At 42.1% G+C, this 21,347-nt stretch overlaps 1 protein-coding gene across 1 annotated transcript in view; it reads left to right on the top strand.

The window, feature by feature from the left end:
* LOC132377924 (protein SSUH2 homolog) overlaps window positions 1–21,347 on the top strand; it is a 64,208-nt gene that overhangs the window by 15,729 nt on the left and 27,132 nt on the right. Inside the window, exons 2-6 of the mRNA XM_059944411.1 lie at window positions 3,001–3,105; window positions 3,235–3,313; window positions 7,842–7,971; window positions 9,895–9,955; window positions 18,330–18,454. Coding sequence (XP_059800394.1) covers window positions 3,001–3,105; window positions 3,235–3,313; window positions 7,842–7,971; window positions 9,895–9,955; window positions 18,330–18,454 — 500 coding nt within the window. The remainder of the gene's footprint in view (window positions 1–3,000; window positions 3,106–3,234; window positions 3,314–7,841; window positions 7,972–9,894; window positions 9,956–18,329; window positions 18,455–21,347) is intronic.

Below are 21,347 nucleotides of genomic sequence, written 5' to 3' on the forward strand. Positions count from 1 at the left end.
GTGCATGGAATGAGCTGCCGGCAATGGTGGTGGAGGCAGATACGATAGTGTCTTTTAAGAGACTCCTGGATAGGTACATGGAGTTTACCAAAATAGAGGGCTATGGGTAACCTTAGGTAATTTCTAAGTAAGTACATGTTCGGCACAGCATTGTGGACTGTTATGTTTCTATGTTTCTACCAGGCATCAAAGGCAGTTATTTTCAGCATCAGGTTTATTATCACTGACATGTGTCATGGAATTTGAAGTTTTCTGGCTGCAGTACAGTGCAAAACAAAAATTGCTATAAAGGTGCAATTTTGAAAACAATTAATCAGTGCAAAGAGGAATAGAACATTTTTCTATCATCAACATGTATCTCTAAGAGCTTCTTAAATGTCCCAAATGCGCCTGTCTCTACCACCACCTCTGTCAGGGTATTCCTCGCACACACCACTCTCTGTGCAAAGAAGTTACCTTTGACATTCCCCCCTATACTTTTCTCCAATCACCTTCAAATTCTGCCCTGGGAAAAAGTCTCTGGCTATCTATTCTATCTCTGCCTCTGTCAAGACATTCTCCATCTTTGAAAAACTTTGGTTCCTTCAACTTCTCTTCATGCCCTTTAGTCCAGGAAGCATCCTGGTAAATTTGCTCAGCACCCTCTCAAAAGCTTCCACATCCTTCCTATGAAGAGACAATTTATAGAGCTGTAACATTACCTTGTAATTCTTGAATTCAATCCCCCAACACGATATTCCTCTGTTCCTCCACTTTGCCAAGAATCCTACCATTAACCCTGTATTCTGCCTTCAAAAATGAACTTCCAAAATGAATTACTTTTCACTTTTCTGGGTTGAATTCCTTCTGCCGCTTCTCAACCCATCTCGGCACCCTTTTATTCATTTAGTTATTTATTGATATACAGCACAGAATAGGCCCTCCTGGCTCTTCAAGCCCTGGCGCTCAGCAAACCCTGATTTAATCCTAGCCAAATGACCATTTAACCTGTATCTTCGGACTGTTGGAGGAAACCAGAGCACCCGGAGGAGACCCACACAGTCATGGCGAGAATGTAACCACTACGCTACCATGCCACATCTTGTCCCTCTGCAACCTGCAACAATCCTCCACACTGTCCACAACTTCACTAACCTCAGTGTCAAGCCACAACCCCACCAACTTCCATATCAAAATAGCGAGGTAGTATTTATGGGTCTTCAGTCTCCTGTACCTTCTCCGATAGTAGTAATGAGAAGAGGCCATTTCTCAATGGTGAAGGTCCATAATGATGGATGTTGCCTTCTCAAGGCACCATCTTTTAAAGACGTTCTTGATGCTAGGAGGGTTGTGCCTGTGATAGAGCTGGCTGAGTTTACAACCCCCTACAGTCTCTTTTGATCTTGGGCATTGGAGTCTCCATACCATACGATGATGCAACTCGTCAGAATTCCCTCCACCAAATATCATTACTGAAGAACATTACTTGTGGGCATCATTACTAAAACAAGGCTGAGGTTAAATTGCTACTGTGGGAGTTGATCTCTTGTTTTGGGGTTCTTTATTCAGATGTTTGGGTTACTAATTCTAATAAGTTAAGCATTGGTCCAACACTCGGTCCATTCACTTCGTGTGTCGTGATGTTTTGATGTTAAGGCAGTCACTCCTACCTTGCCTCTGTCATTATGCTGTTTTATAAATGCTTGGACCATGACTATTATCAGCTCTCCAAACACCATGATTTGTTTTTAAGATAAATTGTAACTTCATAGTAATCATTATTGTATTGAATTGAATTGACTTTATTTCTTACATCCTTCATCTACATGAGGAGTAGAACTCCTTACATTACGTCGTCTAGATGTGCAATTATAGCAATTTGTAATAAATAGCATGTACGACAGAACAGTCAATATAACATAGAAATACAACTCTATCAGCGTGAATTGATCAATCTGATGGCCTGGTGGAAGAAGCTGTTAATAATAGTATTAATATTTTCTACTTCTATCAGATTATTTAATGAGTTGATTTGTTATGTTGGGGTTTGATCCTTATCTCTGGATCATTGGATCTCTGCCGAGAATAAAAACAGAAAATGCTGGCAACACTCAGCAGGCCAGGCAGTAACAATGAAAAAGGAACTGTTAATGTTCTTAGTTCTTGTGAAGAACCTCACATCTTAAAGCATTAACTCAGATATCCCACCCTGCAAAAGCTCATTTCAGGGAGGTAGCACCCCACCCCCCCCCCCCCCCCCCCAACCCCGGTCGACCTCCAAGGTGTATGTAATACATTGTTCAGTGATTTTGTCTAATCTGTAAACCAAGTTGGGTATATGCAGAAACTGTGACATTAAAATATGTACTTATATTATCATGGAGTCATTTTTTATTCTATTACAACTTTAAGGAAGTCTACAGGGAGTTTGGCCTCATCACATAGGACATCAATTAAGTAGCTCCTTAGCAGCTAGCCAGCTAGTTTAAATAGCGTTAGCTATGCTAATGATCAAATGACACCTGTTAAACTCACCTCAACCTGTCTTTTACATTTTAACCCACCACGGGCAATAGAACAGTCACTGTTGAAAGCAGTGCAGCGAGCAACACTGTCATTATTTTTGAGGTTGCCTGTAAAGCCCGCCCACAGAGAAAACTGATAGGTCTACTTAGCACAAAGAGAGACCAATCAGGATGCTCCCTCTCGTTCTCGCTTCCTCTCTCCCTCTCCCCCTCAAAAAAATCGATTTCCAGGATATTGTATATAATTTGCGGGTGTCAGGGGGCCACTATCAATATGCAGGAGGCTCCTAGAACTTCTGGGAGAAGTGGGATGTCTGTAACTGCTTCTCTCTATGTTGACGCTGCCTGACTTGTGGGCTTTTCCATATTTTCCTGTCTTTATGTTAGATTTCCAACATCTACATAGATTTCAGAATGGTTTCTGAGGGTAAGAATCTTAATGAATGGGAGGAAATAAATTATGACTTTAAACTAAATTTTCTTCTCCTCCTCATAGATGCAGTGCCTCAAGATCCTTCAATGGCTTGTGAGAGTCAAACTCTACCACCAGCAAACATGCTGGATATAATGGCTGGGTACGAGTCCATACCCACAGGTGGAGGTAAGTGAGTAGTGGCTGTTAAAGGGTTAATTAGAAATCAATTACAACAGTCAGTGTAACTTTTATGTTCCCTCAATGTCAACAAGTAGTAATGTTATCTAAGAAGGGAAATTCTTCTTTTCTTCACAGAGGAAATATATCTACCTCCCCCTGTTTATCCAGCATACAATCCAGAGGGTGGCCAACCACAGTCTGATCAGCAATGGAGGTGAGGTCTGGGTAAAAAAAAAATAAGAAAATACTAGCACCACACAGGAAGTCAGGAAAGATGTGGAGATGGAAGCACAGCTAATGGGGAAGATTTTTCCACCTGGTCTTAAAATGGATGCCAGATTTTTTTCATGAACATCCTGGAATCCATTGCCGGGTGCAGGGTCGTGTTAGTTGTCAAAGTCATTCTGTGGGAAAGATACCCTGTGTTTCACTGGCCCAGGCTGATGAACTGGAAGGCAGCTCTGTGCAAACACACCCAGATCCATGCCTGAATAAGTGATTGGTACAGGGCAACTTGGCAGTCTGAGGGTCAGTGGAAGTTCTGCCTCAGCAGTTCATATCGATCGAAGCTGTGCACGTGCTTTGGAGTTTAGTTTTATTTGTCACGTGTACATCAAAGCACACAGTAAGCCCTGTCATTTGTGTCAACAACCAACAGAGTCCGAGGATATGTAGCCTGCAAGTGTGGCCATGTTTCCCCAACTAACCCTAATCCATACACCTTTAAAATGTGGGAGGAAAGTGGACCATACAGAGGAAAGCCATGCTGTCACAGGGAGAATGTAGCAGCAGTTCAACACAGATCACTGGTGCTGTAAAACGTTATGCTAAATGCTGCACCATGTTAGCTAGCACAGAGCTTACTGACTATTGAACCTAAATGGCTTACCTGGGTGTTGCCCATTCCCTTTCATTGCTCAACATATCCTGCCACTACATGTTGCCTTATCGGTGTGATTCACTTCAACCACTCTACAGTAAGTGGCAACTCCTAATTACCACTGAAAAGGTGGTGATGAGTGTTCTGGTGATGGTGATTGGGGAGTATCCCCACAGCTGACCAGATGGTAGCAAGCAAGTCAATCAGATCCAGATTTACTTATCACATGTACTGCACATACAGTGTTAACAACTAACTCACCCGAGGATGCACTGGGGCAGCTCATAAGACAACACACATTTTGGAGCTGACATAGCATGCCTACATTGTTCAGCCAAACGACACAGAACGCAACAAGCAATAAAGCAACAAGAACAAATCCAGCTACTGTCATTTCTCCCACTCACACGCATGGATAGTTCTCCAATTCCAGGGCAGGTGTCCAGGCTTTGTTGAAGCTTTAGTGAACAGCCAGAGGGAGTTAGGCCCAGGACACTGAGGAACACCTAGAGTGATTCCCTAGTTACTTATTACCCTACAACCATCAGGCTCCTAAACCGGTGTGGATAACTTCACTCAACTCAACTCTGAAAGGATTCCACAACTTATCAACTGCCTTTCAGGGACTCTACGTTCATCTTCTCAGTGTTTTTTTTATTTGCAGTTTGTCTTCTTTTGCATGTTGGTTGTTTGTCAGTCTTTGTTTATATATAGTTGTTCGTAAATTCTAATTGTATTTCTTTATTTTCCTATAAATACTACTAGGAAATGAATCTCAAGGTCGTATATGGGGACATATACGCATTTAGATGATAAATTTACTTTAGTATTGACTTCGACTGGGGCTGTGATAATTGACCTCCAAGAACCATAACCATTTTTCTTTGTGCAAATAATGATTTCAACCACTGGAGTGTTTCCCTTTGATGCCCATTGACTACTCCATCATGTTAAGGCAAGTTTGTCAAATCAAGTTTATTATTGTGTGCATAAGTATGGTGAGATACAGGTGCAATGAAAACTCGAAGCAGCAGCACAGGTTTACATAGGTACTGATAATGCACAGAACATAAATTATGTATAAACTTATGTTTTACATATAATTACAATAAATGAGAAGACAGTGGAGAAAAAGAGTATGCGAAACAAGACACTAATACGAAAAAAAAGCTCTGGCGGAGACAAGTTCATGGTAGTGGAAGAGGTGGTCTGTAATGCTCCGTTGCTGAGAGAGGATTTGTGTTGTATAGGGTTCTTCAGGAAACTGGTGGCTGTACGAAAGTAGCCGTTCTTGCACCTGGTTGTGTGGAACTTCACACTTCTATACGTCCTGCCTAATGCTGGCAGCAAGAAGAGGCCTGACCCAGATGATGGAGAACTTTGATGCTATAGGCTGCCTTCTTGAAGCAGCTCTTCATGTCGATGCTGTCAATAGTGGAGAGGACTGTGCCTATGATAGACTAGACTGCGTCCCCTACCCTCTGCAGCCTCTTGCATTCGCCCACTTTTAAAGTCAAGTCAAGTCACTTTTTATTGTCATTTCGACCACAACTGCTGGTACAGTACACAGTAAAAATGAGACAATGTTTTCCAGGACCATGGTGCGACATGGAACAGTAGAAAAACTACACTGAGCTACGTGAAAACACAGAAAAAACTACTCTAGACTACAGACCTACCCAGGACTGCATAAACTGCACAAAACAGTGCAGGCATTACAATAAATAATAAACAAGACAATAGGCACAGTAGAGGGCAGTAAGTTGGTGTCAGTCCAGACTCAGGGTATTGAGGAGTCTGCTGGCTTAAGGGAAGAAACTGTTACATAGTCTGGTCGGGAAAGCCTGAATGCTTCGGTGCCTTTTCCCAGATGGCAGGAGAGAGAAGAGTTTGTATGAGGGATGCATGGAGTCCTTCATAATGCCATTTGCTTTGCGGATGCAGCGTGTAGTGTAAATGTCTGTAATGGTGGGAAGAGAGACCCCTATGATCTTCTCAGCTGACCTCACTATCCGCTGCAGGGTCTTGCGATCTGAGATGGTGCAATTTCCAAACCAGGCAGTGATGCAGCTGCCCAGGATGCTCTCAATACAACCCCTGTAGAATGTGGTGAGGATGGGGGTGAGAGATGGACTTTCCTCAACCTTCGCAGAAAGTAGAGACGCTGCTGGGCTTTCTTTGCAATGGAGCTGGTGTTGAGGGACCAGGTGAGATTCTCCGTCAGGTGAACACCAAGAAATTTGGTGCGCTTAAAGATCTCTACCGAGGAGCCATCAATGTTCAGCGGGGAGTGGGCGCTCTGTTCCCTCCTGGAGTCAACAACCATCTCTTTTGTTTTGTTCACATTCAGAGACAGGTTGTTGGCTCTGCACCAGTCCATTAGCCGCTGCACCTCCTCTCTGTAAGCTGACTCGTCGTTCTTGCTGATGAGACCCACCACAGTCGTGTCATCAGCGAACTTGATGTGGTTCGAGCTGTGTGTTGCTGCACAGTCATGGGTCAGCAGAGTGAACAGCAGTGGACTGAGCACACAGCCCAGGGGGGCCCTATGCTCAGTGTGATGGAGTTGGAGATGCTGCTCCTGATCCAGACTGACTGAGGTCTCCCAGTCAGGAAGTCTAGGATCCAGTTGCAGAGGGAGGTGTTCTGGCCCAGTAGACTCAGCTTTCCAATCAGTTTCTGAGGGATGATTGTGTTGAATGCTGAACTGAAGTCTATGAACAGCATTTGAACATATGTGTCTTTTTTGTCCAGGTGGGTTAGGGCCAGGTGGAGGGTGTGACGGCAATGGCATCGTCTGTTGAGTGGTTGGGGGTCCAGTGAGGGGGGCAGCAGGGTCTTGAAGTGCCTCATGACGAGCCACACTATAATACAACCAGTCAGGATACTTGCACAGTGCATCTGTAGAAATTAGTTAGAGTATTTGCAGACATGCCAAATGTCTTGAGCTTCTAAGAAATTCTGTCATCCAAATCATTGAATATAACGTGAAAAGAAGTGGTCCCATAACATTTTTATAAGAGATATAAGTGTAAAATTCCTTGTGAGGATTCTGCTACGTTCCTTTTTTGCAGGTGTTTAACAGAGATGCTTCATTTAACATCCTTACTTCTCATTTGCAACTGTACAATGTCCTGTGTATGTTACTCAGAATGGCTTCTTTGGTTTGTTACGAGTAGGAATGCTTCGTTGTCTGATTAGTGTTTCTCTCGCCATTGTTTCCCTTTAGAATGGCTGATATGGTAATTGTATTCATTTGTTAATCAATGGGGAATGTTATTGTGTTTTGTGAGGCTGGGAACTTGGGGGAGGGATTGCACAGGCTGGTGGAGTGAAGGGAGTCGGGAGGAAGATGCCGAGGAAGGTGGACGTGAGCTCAGACGACTACTGGGGAGTCCAATGTGGAAGACGTGGAGGTCGGAGGCAAGCGACGAGGGGTCGAATGGTTCGATGGTTGAGCTCCAACGAGTGCACTTATCAGACTGAACTTTGATAAGTTGGTGCCTTTTGTTTTTTTCCTTGTATATATATATATTGTATTGCCTAATACTATTTTAATTTTAGTAAACTCTTTAAAGTGTATTTCATAATGGTATTTGTTGTGGGTTTGATACTGTGGGAGGGCGCGAGGCATAAACTCGATTCTCACAGCACCTGCGTGTATGGGAGGTGGGGTTGGTGAGTGGCTGGATCTCCTTTTCCCCTGGACATATACCAGCCTGTTAGGTAAGTGTTACACAACCATTTAAAATCCTAGTTTGTTAGCAGCTTTCTATGTTGTCAGTAACTATTTCCATAGATCGTTGAGACATTGGTGAATGAACAGGAAAACACAATGTTCTTTGTGTCATTTTTCTCCCAGCCTTCCCTCCATCACTGAGGATGTAGCCAGGCAAGCACTGGTCAAGTATGCATCAGAGCATGTGACCTACAGCACCCGTCCTGCTGAAGAAATGGTCTTCAAAGAATTGAAACCATACAACATGTACCGGGTAAGTGCTCACCTCTCAATGATGGTTTAAAATTCTTTTTGGCTATTTGTTGGTAGTTGTTCTGAGTAACCTTGTCCTTCCCTTACCTCAGGCTATGCAAAATGGATAATAAATGTATCTATTATCCATTGACGTTGACAATTGAGCTGCATTCTTGAACTCCCGTCGAGGTGGTCCTGCCACGCTGATGGCAAATGAAGCCCAGGACTCTCGCTCAATAACAATAAAGGAGCAGGTTGTCCAGTCTAAATGGTGACTTGGAGACAGAGTCTCTGCACCCACTGCCCTTACTGTTTTAAATGAGTCTTCATGGATTTACCAGCCTTGGGGAGTGGACACCTTGCCTGAGGAAGATGTTAGTAGAAGGGTGGAAGCTGAGTGTAGAATATAGAACATTACAGCACTGTACAGGGCCTTCGGTCCATGATGTTGTGCTAACCTTTCAACCTCCTCCAAGATCAATTTAACCCTTCCCCCTACATAGCCCTCTATATTTCATTAGTCTATGTGTCTCTCTAAAAGTTTCTTAAACGTCCCTAATATATCTGCTTTTCCCACCACCCTTGTCAGTGTGTTCCACACACCAACCACTCTCTATGTAGAAAACTTATCCCCCATACTTCTCCCAAAGTCAAGGTGATTGAAGGAAAATATACGGAAGGGGGTTGTCCTAATGTGATTAAGTCTCTGGCTATCCACTCAATTTATGCCTGTCATCCTCTGCTCCAAAGTAAAAAGTCCAAGTTTGCTCGGTGTATCTTCTTAAGAAATGCTTTGTAATCCAGCCAGCATCCTGGTAACTCTGCTCGGCACCTTCTCTAGATCTTCCACATTCTTTCTATAATGAGGTGACCAGAACTGAACACAATATATAATGTGTAGTCAAACCATGGTTTTATGGAGCTGTAACATTACCTCATTGCTCTTAAATTCAGTGCCCTGGCAAATGAAGACCAACACCCCATACGCTTTCTTAAAATCCCTACCAACTTGCACAGCAACATTGCTGGAGGAGATATGTTAGGAATTGCCCGTGACTTTGCTGTAAAACTTTCCTAAAAATGTTAGCTGCCACTGAGGCAGTAGCTGACTAATAATTTTGAGAAGTTATCCACTTGGCAAGAGAGCTTTTCCCTGGGATTCACAAGTTCTGCTTCAAATTACTGGTACATCAATCCCTAAGGAAAATAATGCAAATGGTGAAAAGCCAAAGTATAAAAGAAAGTATTGGAGATACACAACAGGTCGGTCAATATCTGGAGAGAAGCAAATATGCCATTTCAAGTCAAAGAGTTTCCTTATCATCTGCTGAGTATTTCCAATACTTTGTGCTGCATCCCTGGCATATTATATAGATTCTCTCTGCAATCTCAGAACTAAATACTCATGACACTGAACTAAAAGTAATTCAATATTTCTTGAGGCACACAACATTGCTGATGCAATGCAGACTGTCTGTTGGAGGAACTCATTGGGTTTAGCCAGATGGTGGTAAACCTGTTGAATTCATTGCCACAGACCACTGTGGAGGCCAAGTCATTGGGTGTACTTAAAGCCATGGTTGATAGGTTCTTGATTAGTCAGGATGTCAAAAGTTACAAGGAAAAGGCAGAAGAATGGGGGTGAGAGGGATAATAAACCAACCATGAAGGAATGGCAGAGCAGACTTGATGGGCTGAATAGCTTAATTCTGTACCTATGTTTTTTGGTCTTAGAGCAGCATTTATGTAAAGGTGAAATTGTTGGCATTTTGTGTTGAAATTCTGATCAAGACAGAGTGAAGATTACTCAACTCACTGAGTTCCTCCAGCAGAATGTTTGTTGCTCTATATTTCTTGACCTTTAACATGGCAAATATTCTGACATTACAAAGTTAATAAATACAGTGAAAGAATTTAATAATTCATTTAACTTTAATTCCAGTATCGCCTTCAGAGCTTCACTGAATCTCGATCACCTGAATGGAAAAGTGAGCCTTATACCGGTGAGTTTGTCAATTCTAATCTCTGTTTAAACAAACTGTATGTTTGCAGCAACAGTGAACTATAGACTAATACCATTCTTAACTCTTCAACGACTCTGTTAAGCAGTCTTATGTCTGGCACTTCAAGAAAGGCCTTCCCAAAATCCAAGTACATAATATCCACCAATTATCCTTTGTCTATCCTGCTTGCTATTTCTTCAAAGAGTTCCAGCAGATTTGTCAGGCAAGATTTTTTCCTTAAGGAAACCATGCTGACTTTGCCCTATTTTACCATGTGCCTCCAGTACCCCAAAACCTCATCCTTTACAATCAACTCCAACATCTTCCCAACCACTGAGGTCTAGCTAACTGGCCTATAATTTTCTTTCTTCTGCTTCCCTTCATTCTTGAGGAGTGGAGTGACATTTGCAATTTTCCAGACCTCCAGAACCATGCCAGATCTACTGATTGCTGAAAGATCATTACTAATGCTTCGGTAATCTCTTAACCTACCTCTTTTAGTCCATCAGGTCCAGGTAACTAATCTACTGTCAGACATTTCAGTTTTCCAAGCATCATCATCTCTCTAGTAATAGCAACTGCACTCACCTCTTCCCCTTGACACTCATGACCTTGCACCATACTGTTCATGTCTTCCACAGTGAAAACTGATGCAAAGTACACATTCAGTTAATCCATCAGTTCCTTGTCTCCTGTTACTATCACTCCAGTGTAATTTTCCAGCAGTCTAATATCTACACTTGCCTCTCTTTTATTCCTCAGATATATGAAATAAATATTTGGTATCATTTTTGATATTATTGGCCAGTTTACTTTCATATTTCTTCTTTTAAACTCTTATGGTTTTCATTTGCCGTCAGTTGGTTTTTAAAAATTTCCCAATCCTCTAACTTCCCACTGATCTTAGCTTATTATGTGTTCTCTCTTTTGTTTCTATGTTGGCTTTTGACTTCCCTTGTCAGCCACAGATGCGTCATCCTGCCTTTACAATACTTCCTCTTCTTTGGGATGTATTAATCCTGTGGTTTCCAATTGCTCCGAGAAACTCCTGCCATTGTGGCTGTTATCCTTGCTAATGACCACTTCCAATCAACTTTGGTCAGCTCCCTCTCCCAAGCCTCGGTAATTTCCTTTACTCCACTGTAACACTGATACATCTGACTTCAGCTTCTCCCTCTCAAATTGCAGGGTGAATTTGGCCAGGTGACTGACCTTTCAGTGGGTGGACAGTTAGGGAACAGTGACCACAACTCCTTAACTTTCAGGATAGCTGTAGATAAGGATAGGTATAGTCCATGTGAGAGTTTTAAATTGGAATAGGGCAAATTACGAGGGCATTGGGCTGAAACTAAGAAGTATTATCTGGGAAAAGGTTTTCCCTGGCAAGTCCACATCAGACATGTGGGGGGAGTTTATAGATCAATTGCAGAGTACAAGAAAGGTATATTCCTGCTAGAAGGAATGAAGGGATTGAAAGATGAGAGAACCTTGGATGTCCAGAGGGTGCTAAATTTAGTCAAGAAGAAAAAGTATGCAAAGCTTCAGAAGCTAGGATCAAAATAAGCAGATGAAGATTATAAATAAAAGAACTAAAGAAGGGAATTAGGAAAGCCAGGAGCAACCATGAAAAGTCCTTGGAAAGTAAGATTAAGGTGAATCCCAAGACATTCTGTACAAACATCAAAAATAAGAGGATAACTAGGGACTGCTTAAGGATAAAAGGAGGAATATTGGATGAAGCTTGGATGCAGAGAAAGTGAGTGAGGTACTTAAAGAGTATTTTTCTTCAGTGGTTACCAATGAAAAGGATCTGGAGGGCCAGGGGATCAGTGCTGGGTGTATAAATACGTTAATGCATTTAGCGGTCAAGGAGGAGGATGTTTTAGGCCTCCTAAGGAGTATTAATGTTTCTAAAGTCCCCAGGACCTGATGGGATTTAGTCCAGGTTATTGAAGGAGGCAAGAGATGAGATTGCTGGACCCTTGACCAGTATCTTTCTGTCCTCTCTAGTCACAGGTGAAGTCCTGGAGGACTGGCAAGTGGTTAATCTTATACCTCTGTTTGAGGAGGGAACAAGGGAAAATCCTGAGAATTATGGACAAGTGAGTCTTATGTCAATTTCATGGAAATTGCTGGAGAATATTCTTAGGGATAGGATATATGAGCATTTGTAATCCCGCAGTCTAATTAAGGAGAGCCAGCATGACTTTGTACATGGCAGGTCATGCCTTACCGACTTGACTGAGTGTTTTCACAAGCCGACGAGAGAGATTGATGAGAGTAAGGCAGTGGATGTTGTCTACATGGATTTTAGTAAGGCATTTGACCAAGTCTCTCTTGAGAGGCTAATCCAGAAGATTACGATGTATGGGGTCCGTGGCGAATTAGCTGTTAAGATTCAGAACTGGCTGGCGCACAGAAAACAGGGTAATGTTTGAATGGACTAATTAAAGCTGTAATTAGTGGAGTTTGACAGGGATCTGTGCTGGGACCACTGCTGTTAGCGATGTATATAAATAACCTGGGTAAAAATGTAGATGTGAGGGTTAGTAATTTTCTGTATGATACCACAATTGGTGGAGTTGTAGGTAGTATAGTAGACTGGCAAAGAATACAGCATGATGTAAATCAGTTGCAGATAGGGGCTGAGAATTGGCAAATGGAATTTAACCCAGAGAAATGGGAGGTGTTGCACCTCAGTAGAGCAAATGCAAGGAGACAGTACACAGTTAAGGGCAAGATCCTTAACAGTGTTGATGAGCAGAGAGATCTTGGGATCCATCTTTATAGCTCCATTGAAAGGGGCTGCACAGGTCGGTAAAGTAGTTAAGGTGGCTTATGGAATTCTTGCTTTTAATAGTCGAGACATTGTGTTCAAAAGTTAGGAGTTTATGTTGAAACTTTATATAACTTTGGTTAGGCCTCATCTGGAGTATTGCTTACAGTTCCTGTTGCCCCACTCTAGGAAGGATGTCAAGGCTTTGGAAAGGATGCAGAAGAGGTTTAACAGGATGCTGCCTGGTTTAGAGGGCATGTGCTATCATGAGAGGCTGGACAAATCTGGGTTGATTTCTCTGGAGCGTCAGAGGCTGAGGGGAGATCTGATAGAGGTTGACAAGATTATGAGAGGCATGGATAGTGAGGACAAAGAGTGTCTGTTTCCTAGGGTTGAAATGACTAATACCAGATGGCATGCATTGAGGATGAGGGGAGGTAGGTTCAAGGAGTAGATGTCTGGAATGTGTTGCTTGGGATGGTGGTAGAGGCAAATACATTCAAGGCTTTTAAGAGATGTTTCAAAAGACACATGGATGTAAGGAAGATGGACGGATTTAGACATGGTGTAGGTAGGAGGAGTTAGTGTTGGGTGTTTTCGATTTGCTTTTTAGCTGATTCAGCACAATCTGTGGGCCAGATAGCCTGTTCCTGTGCAGTAGTGTTTTATGTTCTATGTTCAAAGAATTCTATCTCTGTTTCCTGAGGGCTCCATTACATTAAGATCGCTAATCATATCCCGTTCATTGCACAATACCCAATCAAGAAAGGCAGATCCCTGAGTGCCCTCAACCACAAACTAATCCAAAAGCCATCTCAGAAACGTTCTACAAATTTTCTCTCTTGGAATCCAGCATCAGCTTGATTTTCTCAATCTATTTGCAATTTGAAATCCTCCATGTCTAGTGGAACATTACATTTTTGACCATGCTTTTTCCATCTACCACTGTCATTTGTAGACCACATCCTGGCTACTGTTTGAAAACCTGTAGTTAGCTCTCAGAGTCTTCTTACCCTCGCAGTTTCTTAACTCTACCCACGAGGACCCTACATCTTCTGATCCTATGTCACCTCTTTCTAAAGATTGGAATTCATTTTTTTACCAGCAGATCTACTCCACCTCCTCTGCCTACTTGTCTGTCTTTTTGATAGATTGTGTATCCTTGAATATTAAGCTCCCAACTTCAGCCATGACCCCATGATACCCACAATGTCATACCTGCCAACCAATAACTGCACTACAAGATCATCTACCTTACTTTATGTACTGCACGCATTCAAATATAACACCTTCAGTCCTGTATTTGTCACCCTTTTCAATGTTATCCCCCTTTTACACTGCAACTCACCCCACTGACTGCAATTTTGCCCTATCATCTGCCAGTCCTTCCTACCAGTATCACTTTGTTATGGATAATGGATGCCTGAACAAAGAAATGGAGAGTAGCCAAGGTCAGAAAAGGGATAACAGAGAAGCTTCTACACATTGCTGAACTGCTGAATTAAAGCTACTTATTCAAGTGGCTCTGGGCATGCTATTGAGTCTCATTGTAATCCAGTCAGATGGATTGGGAGCCTCTCTGCCCCTCCAACATGTACCGCCATTTAGTCAGACCACAGCCTGTGGTAACCTCACCTCTTCTTTCCTGTCTCCCTTTCAGCCCCTTGTTGAACAACAACCTGCCTACTTCTGCCTTATAAACCTTGCATCAACTCCTCTTTGAAAAAGAGAGTTTCAAAAATTCACATCTATCTGAGAGAAAAAAATGATTGCTTTATCTATGTCTTGAATGAGTGACTCCTTATTTTAAAACATTGACCCCTAGTTCTAAATTCTCTCACACAGGGTAAGAATTCTTCCAAATCTATCTTCTTTAAGACTCTACAGGATCTTGTATATTTCTATCAGCTCTTTTCTAGGTGTAGGGGTCGGGCTATGGAATATGGAGGCCTATGACCCCAGTGCAGGTCAGTGGGAGTAGGCACTTTAAATGGTTCAGTATGGACTCGATGGGCCAAATAGCCTGTTTATATGCTGTACTTTTCTGTAACTCTGAGAATAGCATTAGCTGTTTTGAAATGTGTCAGACTGACAGGGAGAGCACAGCAAGGGAATCTTTGACATATTTCAGTGGAAGCACTAATGTAAACTCCAGAAGATAACAAGCCTAACCTTTCTGCAGATTCAAGGCACAAATCCAGAACTGGATAGAGTAATTGGTAATTAGTTAATTATTATCACATGTACGGGGTTACAGAGAAAACTTTTGTTTTGCAAGCCATCCGTACAGATTACCTCAAACCACAGTACATCAGGGTATTATAAGGAAAAGCAAGAACAGAATGCAGAATCTAGTGTTAAGAGTTACATATAAGATGCAGTGTAGGTAGACAAAAAGGTGCAAGGGTCACAGCAACATAGATGTCAGGTCAACAGTTTGTTGCATTGTACAAGACATATGATTCTAGAGTCTTATAACAGTGGCATAGAGTTTGGTTTTGAGTCCAGTGGTGGCTGTTTACAAACTTTTGCATCTTCTGCCTAATGGGAAGGGTTGAGAAGAGAGAATGACCAGGGTGGGTGGATTCTATGGTTATTGGGCTGTTTCCCCATATTAGTGGGAAGTGCAGACAGAGTCTATGGAGGGGAGGATGTTGTTTTTTGTGATGAACAGAGCTCAGTCCACAATTCTCAACTTCCTACCTACCTGGAGGAGTCTAGATCCAGCAACTCTCAAGAAACTCGACAACATCCGGGACAAAGCGACAGGCACTCAATCAACAATGCCACACAGGAATCCTCTTCATCACCAGAGCGCAGGGGCTGCTGCAGTGTCCCTACAAAATGACCGGCAGTTTCTCATCTAAGCTACATCAACAACAGCCCTGCAACAGCACTGTAAAGGAGATGGGCAGTGGTTGCATGAGAACACCAGCCCCCGCAGATCCCCTCAAAATCATCCTGATCTGCAAATACATCATTGGCCCTTCCATATTTCCGGGTCTAAATCCAGGAATTCCCTTACCAACTACACTGTGGGAGTACCCTCTATTGGAAGGACTGCAGTAGTTCAAGAAAACAGCTAACCCCATATTCCCAAGGGTGGCTCGGGATGGATAGTGGATTCTGGCCTTGCCAGTGATGCACAGATCCCAAATACCACGTTTTTTCAAATTCAGATTCAGATTTATTTACCACATGTACATCTGATACAATGTGTCATTAGCTTTAACAACTAGCACACCCAAGAATGTGCTGGGGGCAGCCCGCAATTGTTGCCACACATTCCAGCGCCAACATAGTATGCTCACAATCCTTGGCAGAACAACATGAGCAATAACACAAAACAAGAAAAGAACAGCGAAACAAGCCCCTTTCCCATCATATACACACACAGTCACACTCTCTCACATACACACACACACACACACACACACACACACACACACACACTCACACACACACAAACACACACATACACACACACACTCACACTCACACTCACACTCTCTCTCTCTCTCACACACACACACACACTCACACTCTCTCTCTCTCTCACACACACACACACACACACACACACACACACACACACACTCTCTTAAACAAAACAAAAACCCCATTTGTGAAATCTGGTGAGTGGATCTGTTGTATTCATCTTCCTCAACTGTGTTTATCCAATCCGGATGTTTAAATTAATTGTGAATCTTCTACAATCTGCCACTGTAGAAGAGAGCTGGGTATGACACAGAGAGCTGATTGCCACATACCAACCTCCCCAACCCCAAAATGAAGCAGTATAATATTAAGATATCAAAAGTTATTTGTTCTTACAGAGAATGCTGGAAATATAGTGGGTCTGGTTCAAAATGTGGGAAGAAAAATTATATCATTGTTTTAGATCAAAGACTCTTCATCAGAACAGAAACCAATCTTCATTGATATTCACCTTTTTCGTTGCAATTAGAATATACAATGCCTATAAAAAGTGTTCACCCCCCCACCCCCCGGAGGTTTTCATGTTTTATTGTCTTACAACATTGAATCACAGTGGATTTAATTTGGATTTTTTGATACTGATCAACAAAAAAAGACTGTTTCATGTTCTACAAACTGATCCAAATTAATTACAAAAATAACACACAAAGTAATTAATTGCATAAGTATTCACCTCTTTTAATATGACACACCAGATCAGCAGCTGTGCAGCGGATTGGTTTTAGAAGTTGTGATAGTAGTTAAACGGAGATCTGTTTTTGGAGACGTGTGCAGTCAAGGTGTTTCAATTGATTGTAGTAAAAATACACCTGTATCTGGAAGATCCAACTGCTGGTGAGTCTGTATCCTGGCAAAAACTACACCATAAACACTCCAAGCAACTTTGCAAAAAGGTTATTGAAAGCTATAGTCAGGAAATGATACAAGAAAATTTCCAAGTCACTGAATATCTCTTGGAGTACAATTAAGTCAATCCTCAAGAAATGGAAAGAATATGGCACAACTGTAAATCTGTTTAGAGAAGACCGCCCTCAAAAACTGAGTGACCGTACGAGGCCACCAAGAGACCTATGACAACTCTGGGGAAGTTACAAGCTGCAGTGGCTGAGATGGGAGAGACTGTGCGTACAACATCTGTTGTCCAAGTGCTTCACCAGTCACAGCTTTATGGGAGAGAGGCAAAGAGAAAGCCACTGTTGAAAAAAACTCACATGAAATCTCAGCTAGAGTTTACCAGAAGGCATGTGGGAGACTCTGAGGTCAGATGGATGAAAATTCTATGGTCTGAAGAAACCGAGATTGAGCTTTTTGGCCATCAGATTAAACACTATGTTTGATGTAAGCCAAATGCCACATTTCATCAAACGCACACCATCCCTACTGTGAAGCATGGTGGTGCTTGCATCATGCTGTTGGGATGCTTCACTGGAAGGCTTGTGAAGGCAGAGGGTAAAATGAATGCAGCACAATATAGAGAAATCCTGGAGGGAAACTCTGATGCAATCTGCAAGAGAACTGCAACTTGGGAGAAGATTTGTTTTCCAGCAAGACAATGACACCAAGCATAAAGCCAAAGCTACACAGTAATGACTTAAAAACAACAAAGTTAGTGTCCTGGAATGGCCAAGTTAGAGTCCAGATCGCAATCCAATTTAGAATTTGTGGCTGGACTTGAAAAGGGCTGTTCAGTCATAATCCCCATGCAATCTGACAGAGCTTGAGTGGTTTAGTAAAGAAGAATAGGGAAAATTTTTAGAGTCCAGATGCGCAAAGCTGATAGAGACCGATCCACACAGACTCAAGGCTACAATTTCTGCCAAAGGTGCATCTACTAAATACAGACTTGAAGATGGTGAGTAATTAGGCAATCAGTTCTTTTGTGTTTAATAATTGTAATAAATTTAGACCATTTGTGAAATTTTTTTTCACATTGACACAAAAGAGTCCTTCCTGTTGATCAGTGTCAAAAAAAAGTCAAATCAAACCCACTGTGATTCAGTGTTGCAAAATAATAAAATATGAAAACTTCCAAGGGGGTGAATACTTCTTATAGGCACTAGAAATATAAGACATTTCTTTCCTTACTCTCTTTCTTCGTAGGTCAGACGATTGACAGCTCTGGTTTTGGCAACCCTCCGCCACCATGGGAAGTGCCAGTAGACATTCCGGAAATGTTTGAGAAAAAGAAGAAAAAAGTTCAAGTGCCCAACACTGCATCTGTCAAGGTAAAAAACCTCAGAAAGAAAGCGAAATGCAGTAGATGCCAGGTAGGGACTAACTCAACCTGTAGATACAACCAGAGTAAATTTCATATCACAAAATGTTTGAAGATGCCTTACTGAAGTGGCAACTGCATTTCACACCAAACAATATATGTTTGTGTAGATCACCAAAATGTTAAAAAGTAGTTTTTTTAGGGAAAGGGACAAAATGTAGGAGCTAGAGATCTGAAATAAATTTAGTAAGTGCTGGGAATACTCCACCTGCCAGGCAGAGAAGCAGAGGTAGTTTTTATAAGAAATAGCAGATGTTAGAGCACTCGAGGGGAAGGGTAGTGAGAACAAAGGTAATGCCTACACAGGATAGAGATTATAAGATGAACCCCTGGCAAAGGGTCTCGGGCCTGAAATATTGACTGTTCATTCATTTTCTTAGATGCTGCCTGAACTGCTTGAGTATCTCCAGTACTCTGAATTTCCAGCATCTGCAGAATCTCTTGTGTTGGAGATTAAGAGACTGGAAGAGAGAAACATTGTTGATGTTGGCTGGGAGAGGATGTTAATACAGATCACAGCATCTGCAGCCATTGTAACAGTCTTTAGCCTCATTGTAACAGTCTTTAGCCTGAACAATCGGATAAAAAGCTGAAGATGAAGAAGCTTATTTATCTCCTCATCCATTTCATTTTGGATTGGAGGCACTGCAGTTAATTAGAAGTATTATAAGTAGGAGCACTGAGTTAAGGCTTCTTTAGAGAAATCACTCCATTTAGATAAGAACATAGAACATTACAGCAGACTGCCAACCCTTTGACCCACAATGTTGTGCCAACCTTTTAACCTACTCCAAGATCAATCTAATTCTTCCCTCCTACATATCCCTCCATTTTTCTAACTTCTAAATTCCTATCTAAAGTTTATTAAATGTCTTGAATGTACCTGCCTCTACCACCAGCCCTAGCAGGGAGTTGCAAGCACTACCGCTCTCTATATAAAGATCCGACTTCTGACATCCACTCCCATACTTTCTTCCAATCACCATAAAGTTATGCCCCACCAGAATTAGATATTCCCGTCCTGGGAAAAAAAATCTCTGGCTTTCCACCTGATCTATGCTTCTTATCTTCTACACTTCTGTCAAGTTGCTTGTCATCCTCCTTTACTCCAGAAAGAAAAGCCCTAACTCGCTCTACCAATCCTACCTATCCTCTACCTATCCTGTTCTCAAATCCCGGCAGCATCTTCGTAAATGGCTTCTACACCCTTTATCCTCCCTATAATGAGAACTGAACACAACATTTCAAATATGATCTAATCAGGGTTCTATAAAGTTGCAAAGTTCATGGCTCATGAACTCAATCCCCTGACTAGTGAAGGCCAACACACCATATGCCTTCTTAACCACCTGGTCAACTTGTGTGGTAACTTTGAGGAAACTATGCACATGGACCCCAAAATAACTCTGTTCCTGCACAATACTAAGAATCTTGCCATTAACCACCTTCAAATTCTCCTTTTCCTTCTTGGGCCCTTAGATCCTGGTGGAGCATGGGCCATTGATGACCTCCTGTCTCCTTCATCCTGACAAAGTTGATGTAATGGTTGGAGTTCAACAACGTTTTTGTAATCCATTGTATACACAGGTTATACACTATACGGATTCAGCAGAGCCCTGTTAGACAGCCTTACTTAATTCCATCTCTCACAATAGGGATATAGTGTTGACCTTGAGAGGTGTCTTCAAATTCAACCTTCCTCAACTAATCCCAAAGAATGGTGTGTAGTTACATCCATGGGTATCTTGACAGCTGTAGTCAGTTCAGAACTTCAATTTGTGAATTGAAAGATCCTTCGATAACATTGTGAGAGGACCCATCTTGGGTGCCAGTGTCAGCTGCTTTTATGGTAATGCCTGTAACTTTCTAAAACTTTAATCAATAGCATTCTCTTAAGTGTGAATTTACACATCTTCAGCTTTATATACATCTTTATATAGCTAGGGATGGCTCATTGTCAAGGTTAACATTGACTCTGAGACAGTGTGAATGGTTATGCTGCTACTCTGACAGCCACTTTGGAAGAGATCTAACCAGGACAACCACTGTCACGTTTGGGCTGTTCCTCATGATCTGAAGTCCTGGAGCCACACAGCATGGAAAAACAGACCCTTTGTCCCAACAGGTCCATTTCAACTAAGATTCCCATCTAAGCTTGTCCCGTTTGCCTGAATTTGACCCATGGCCCTCTAAGCCTTTCCAATCCATGTACCTGCCCAACTTTTGAACGTGGGTTATGGCCCTGTCTCAACCACTTCCTGTGGCAGATCATTCCATATATTGACCACACCCTGGATTACCCGATGGGTTCCTATTAAATCTCTCCCCCTCACTTTAAACCTATGCCCTCTAGTTCTTGATTCCCCAGTCCCAGGAAAGAGATTGTACACATTGTCCCATCATGATTTTACATAGCTCTATAAGAATGCCTCTCATTCTCTAATGCTTCAATGAAAAATATCCCAGCCTACTCAACCTCTCTCCATAACTCAGTCCCACAAGTCCTGGCAACATTCTGAAGGGCCAGTTTCCATGCTGTATGCCTGTGGGACCCTAGGTCATGAGGAACAGCCTGAATGTGACCAAACTTATTCTCTTTATAATCACCAGTGACAGAAAACTCAGGTAATTTTTACTGTACCAGTTTCAGACAGAAAATAAAGCTGAAAGGTCTGTCATACAGATCCTTTGCATTCCAACCTTTGTCACTGTTGCTAAAGTTCCCATAATTTTCATATTGAAAAATGAGGCCATTCAGCCCATCGCTTCATTATCAGCACTCAGAGCAATTCTGCCAATCCCATCACCCCCACATCTCCCTATAGTCTATTCTCTCTCATATG

Source organism: Hypanus sabinus, chromosome 19 (genome assembly GCF_030144855.1).
Source record: "Hypanus sabinus isolate sHypSab1 chromosome 19, sHypSab1.hap1, whole genome shotgun sequence".
Lineage (NCBI taxonomy): Eukaryota > Metazoa > Chordata > Chondrichthyes > Myliobatiformes > Dasyatidae > Hypanus > Hypanus sabinus.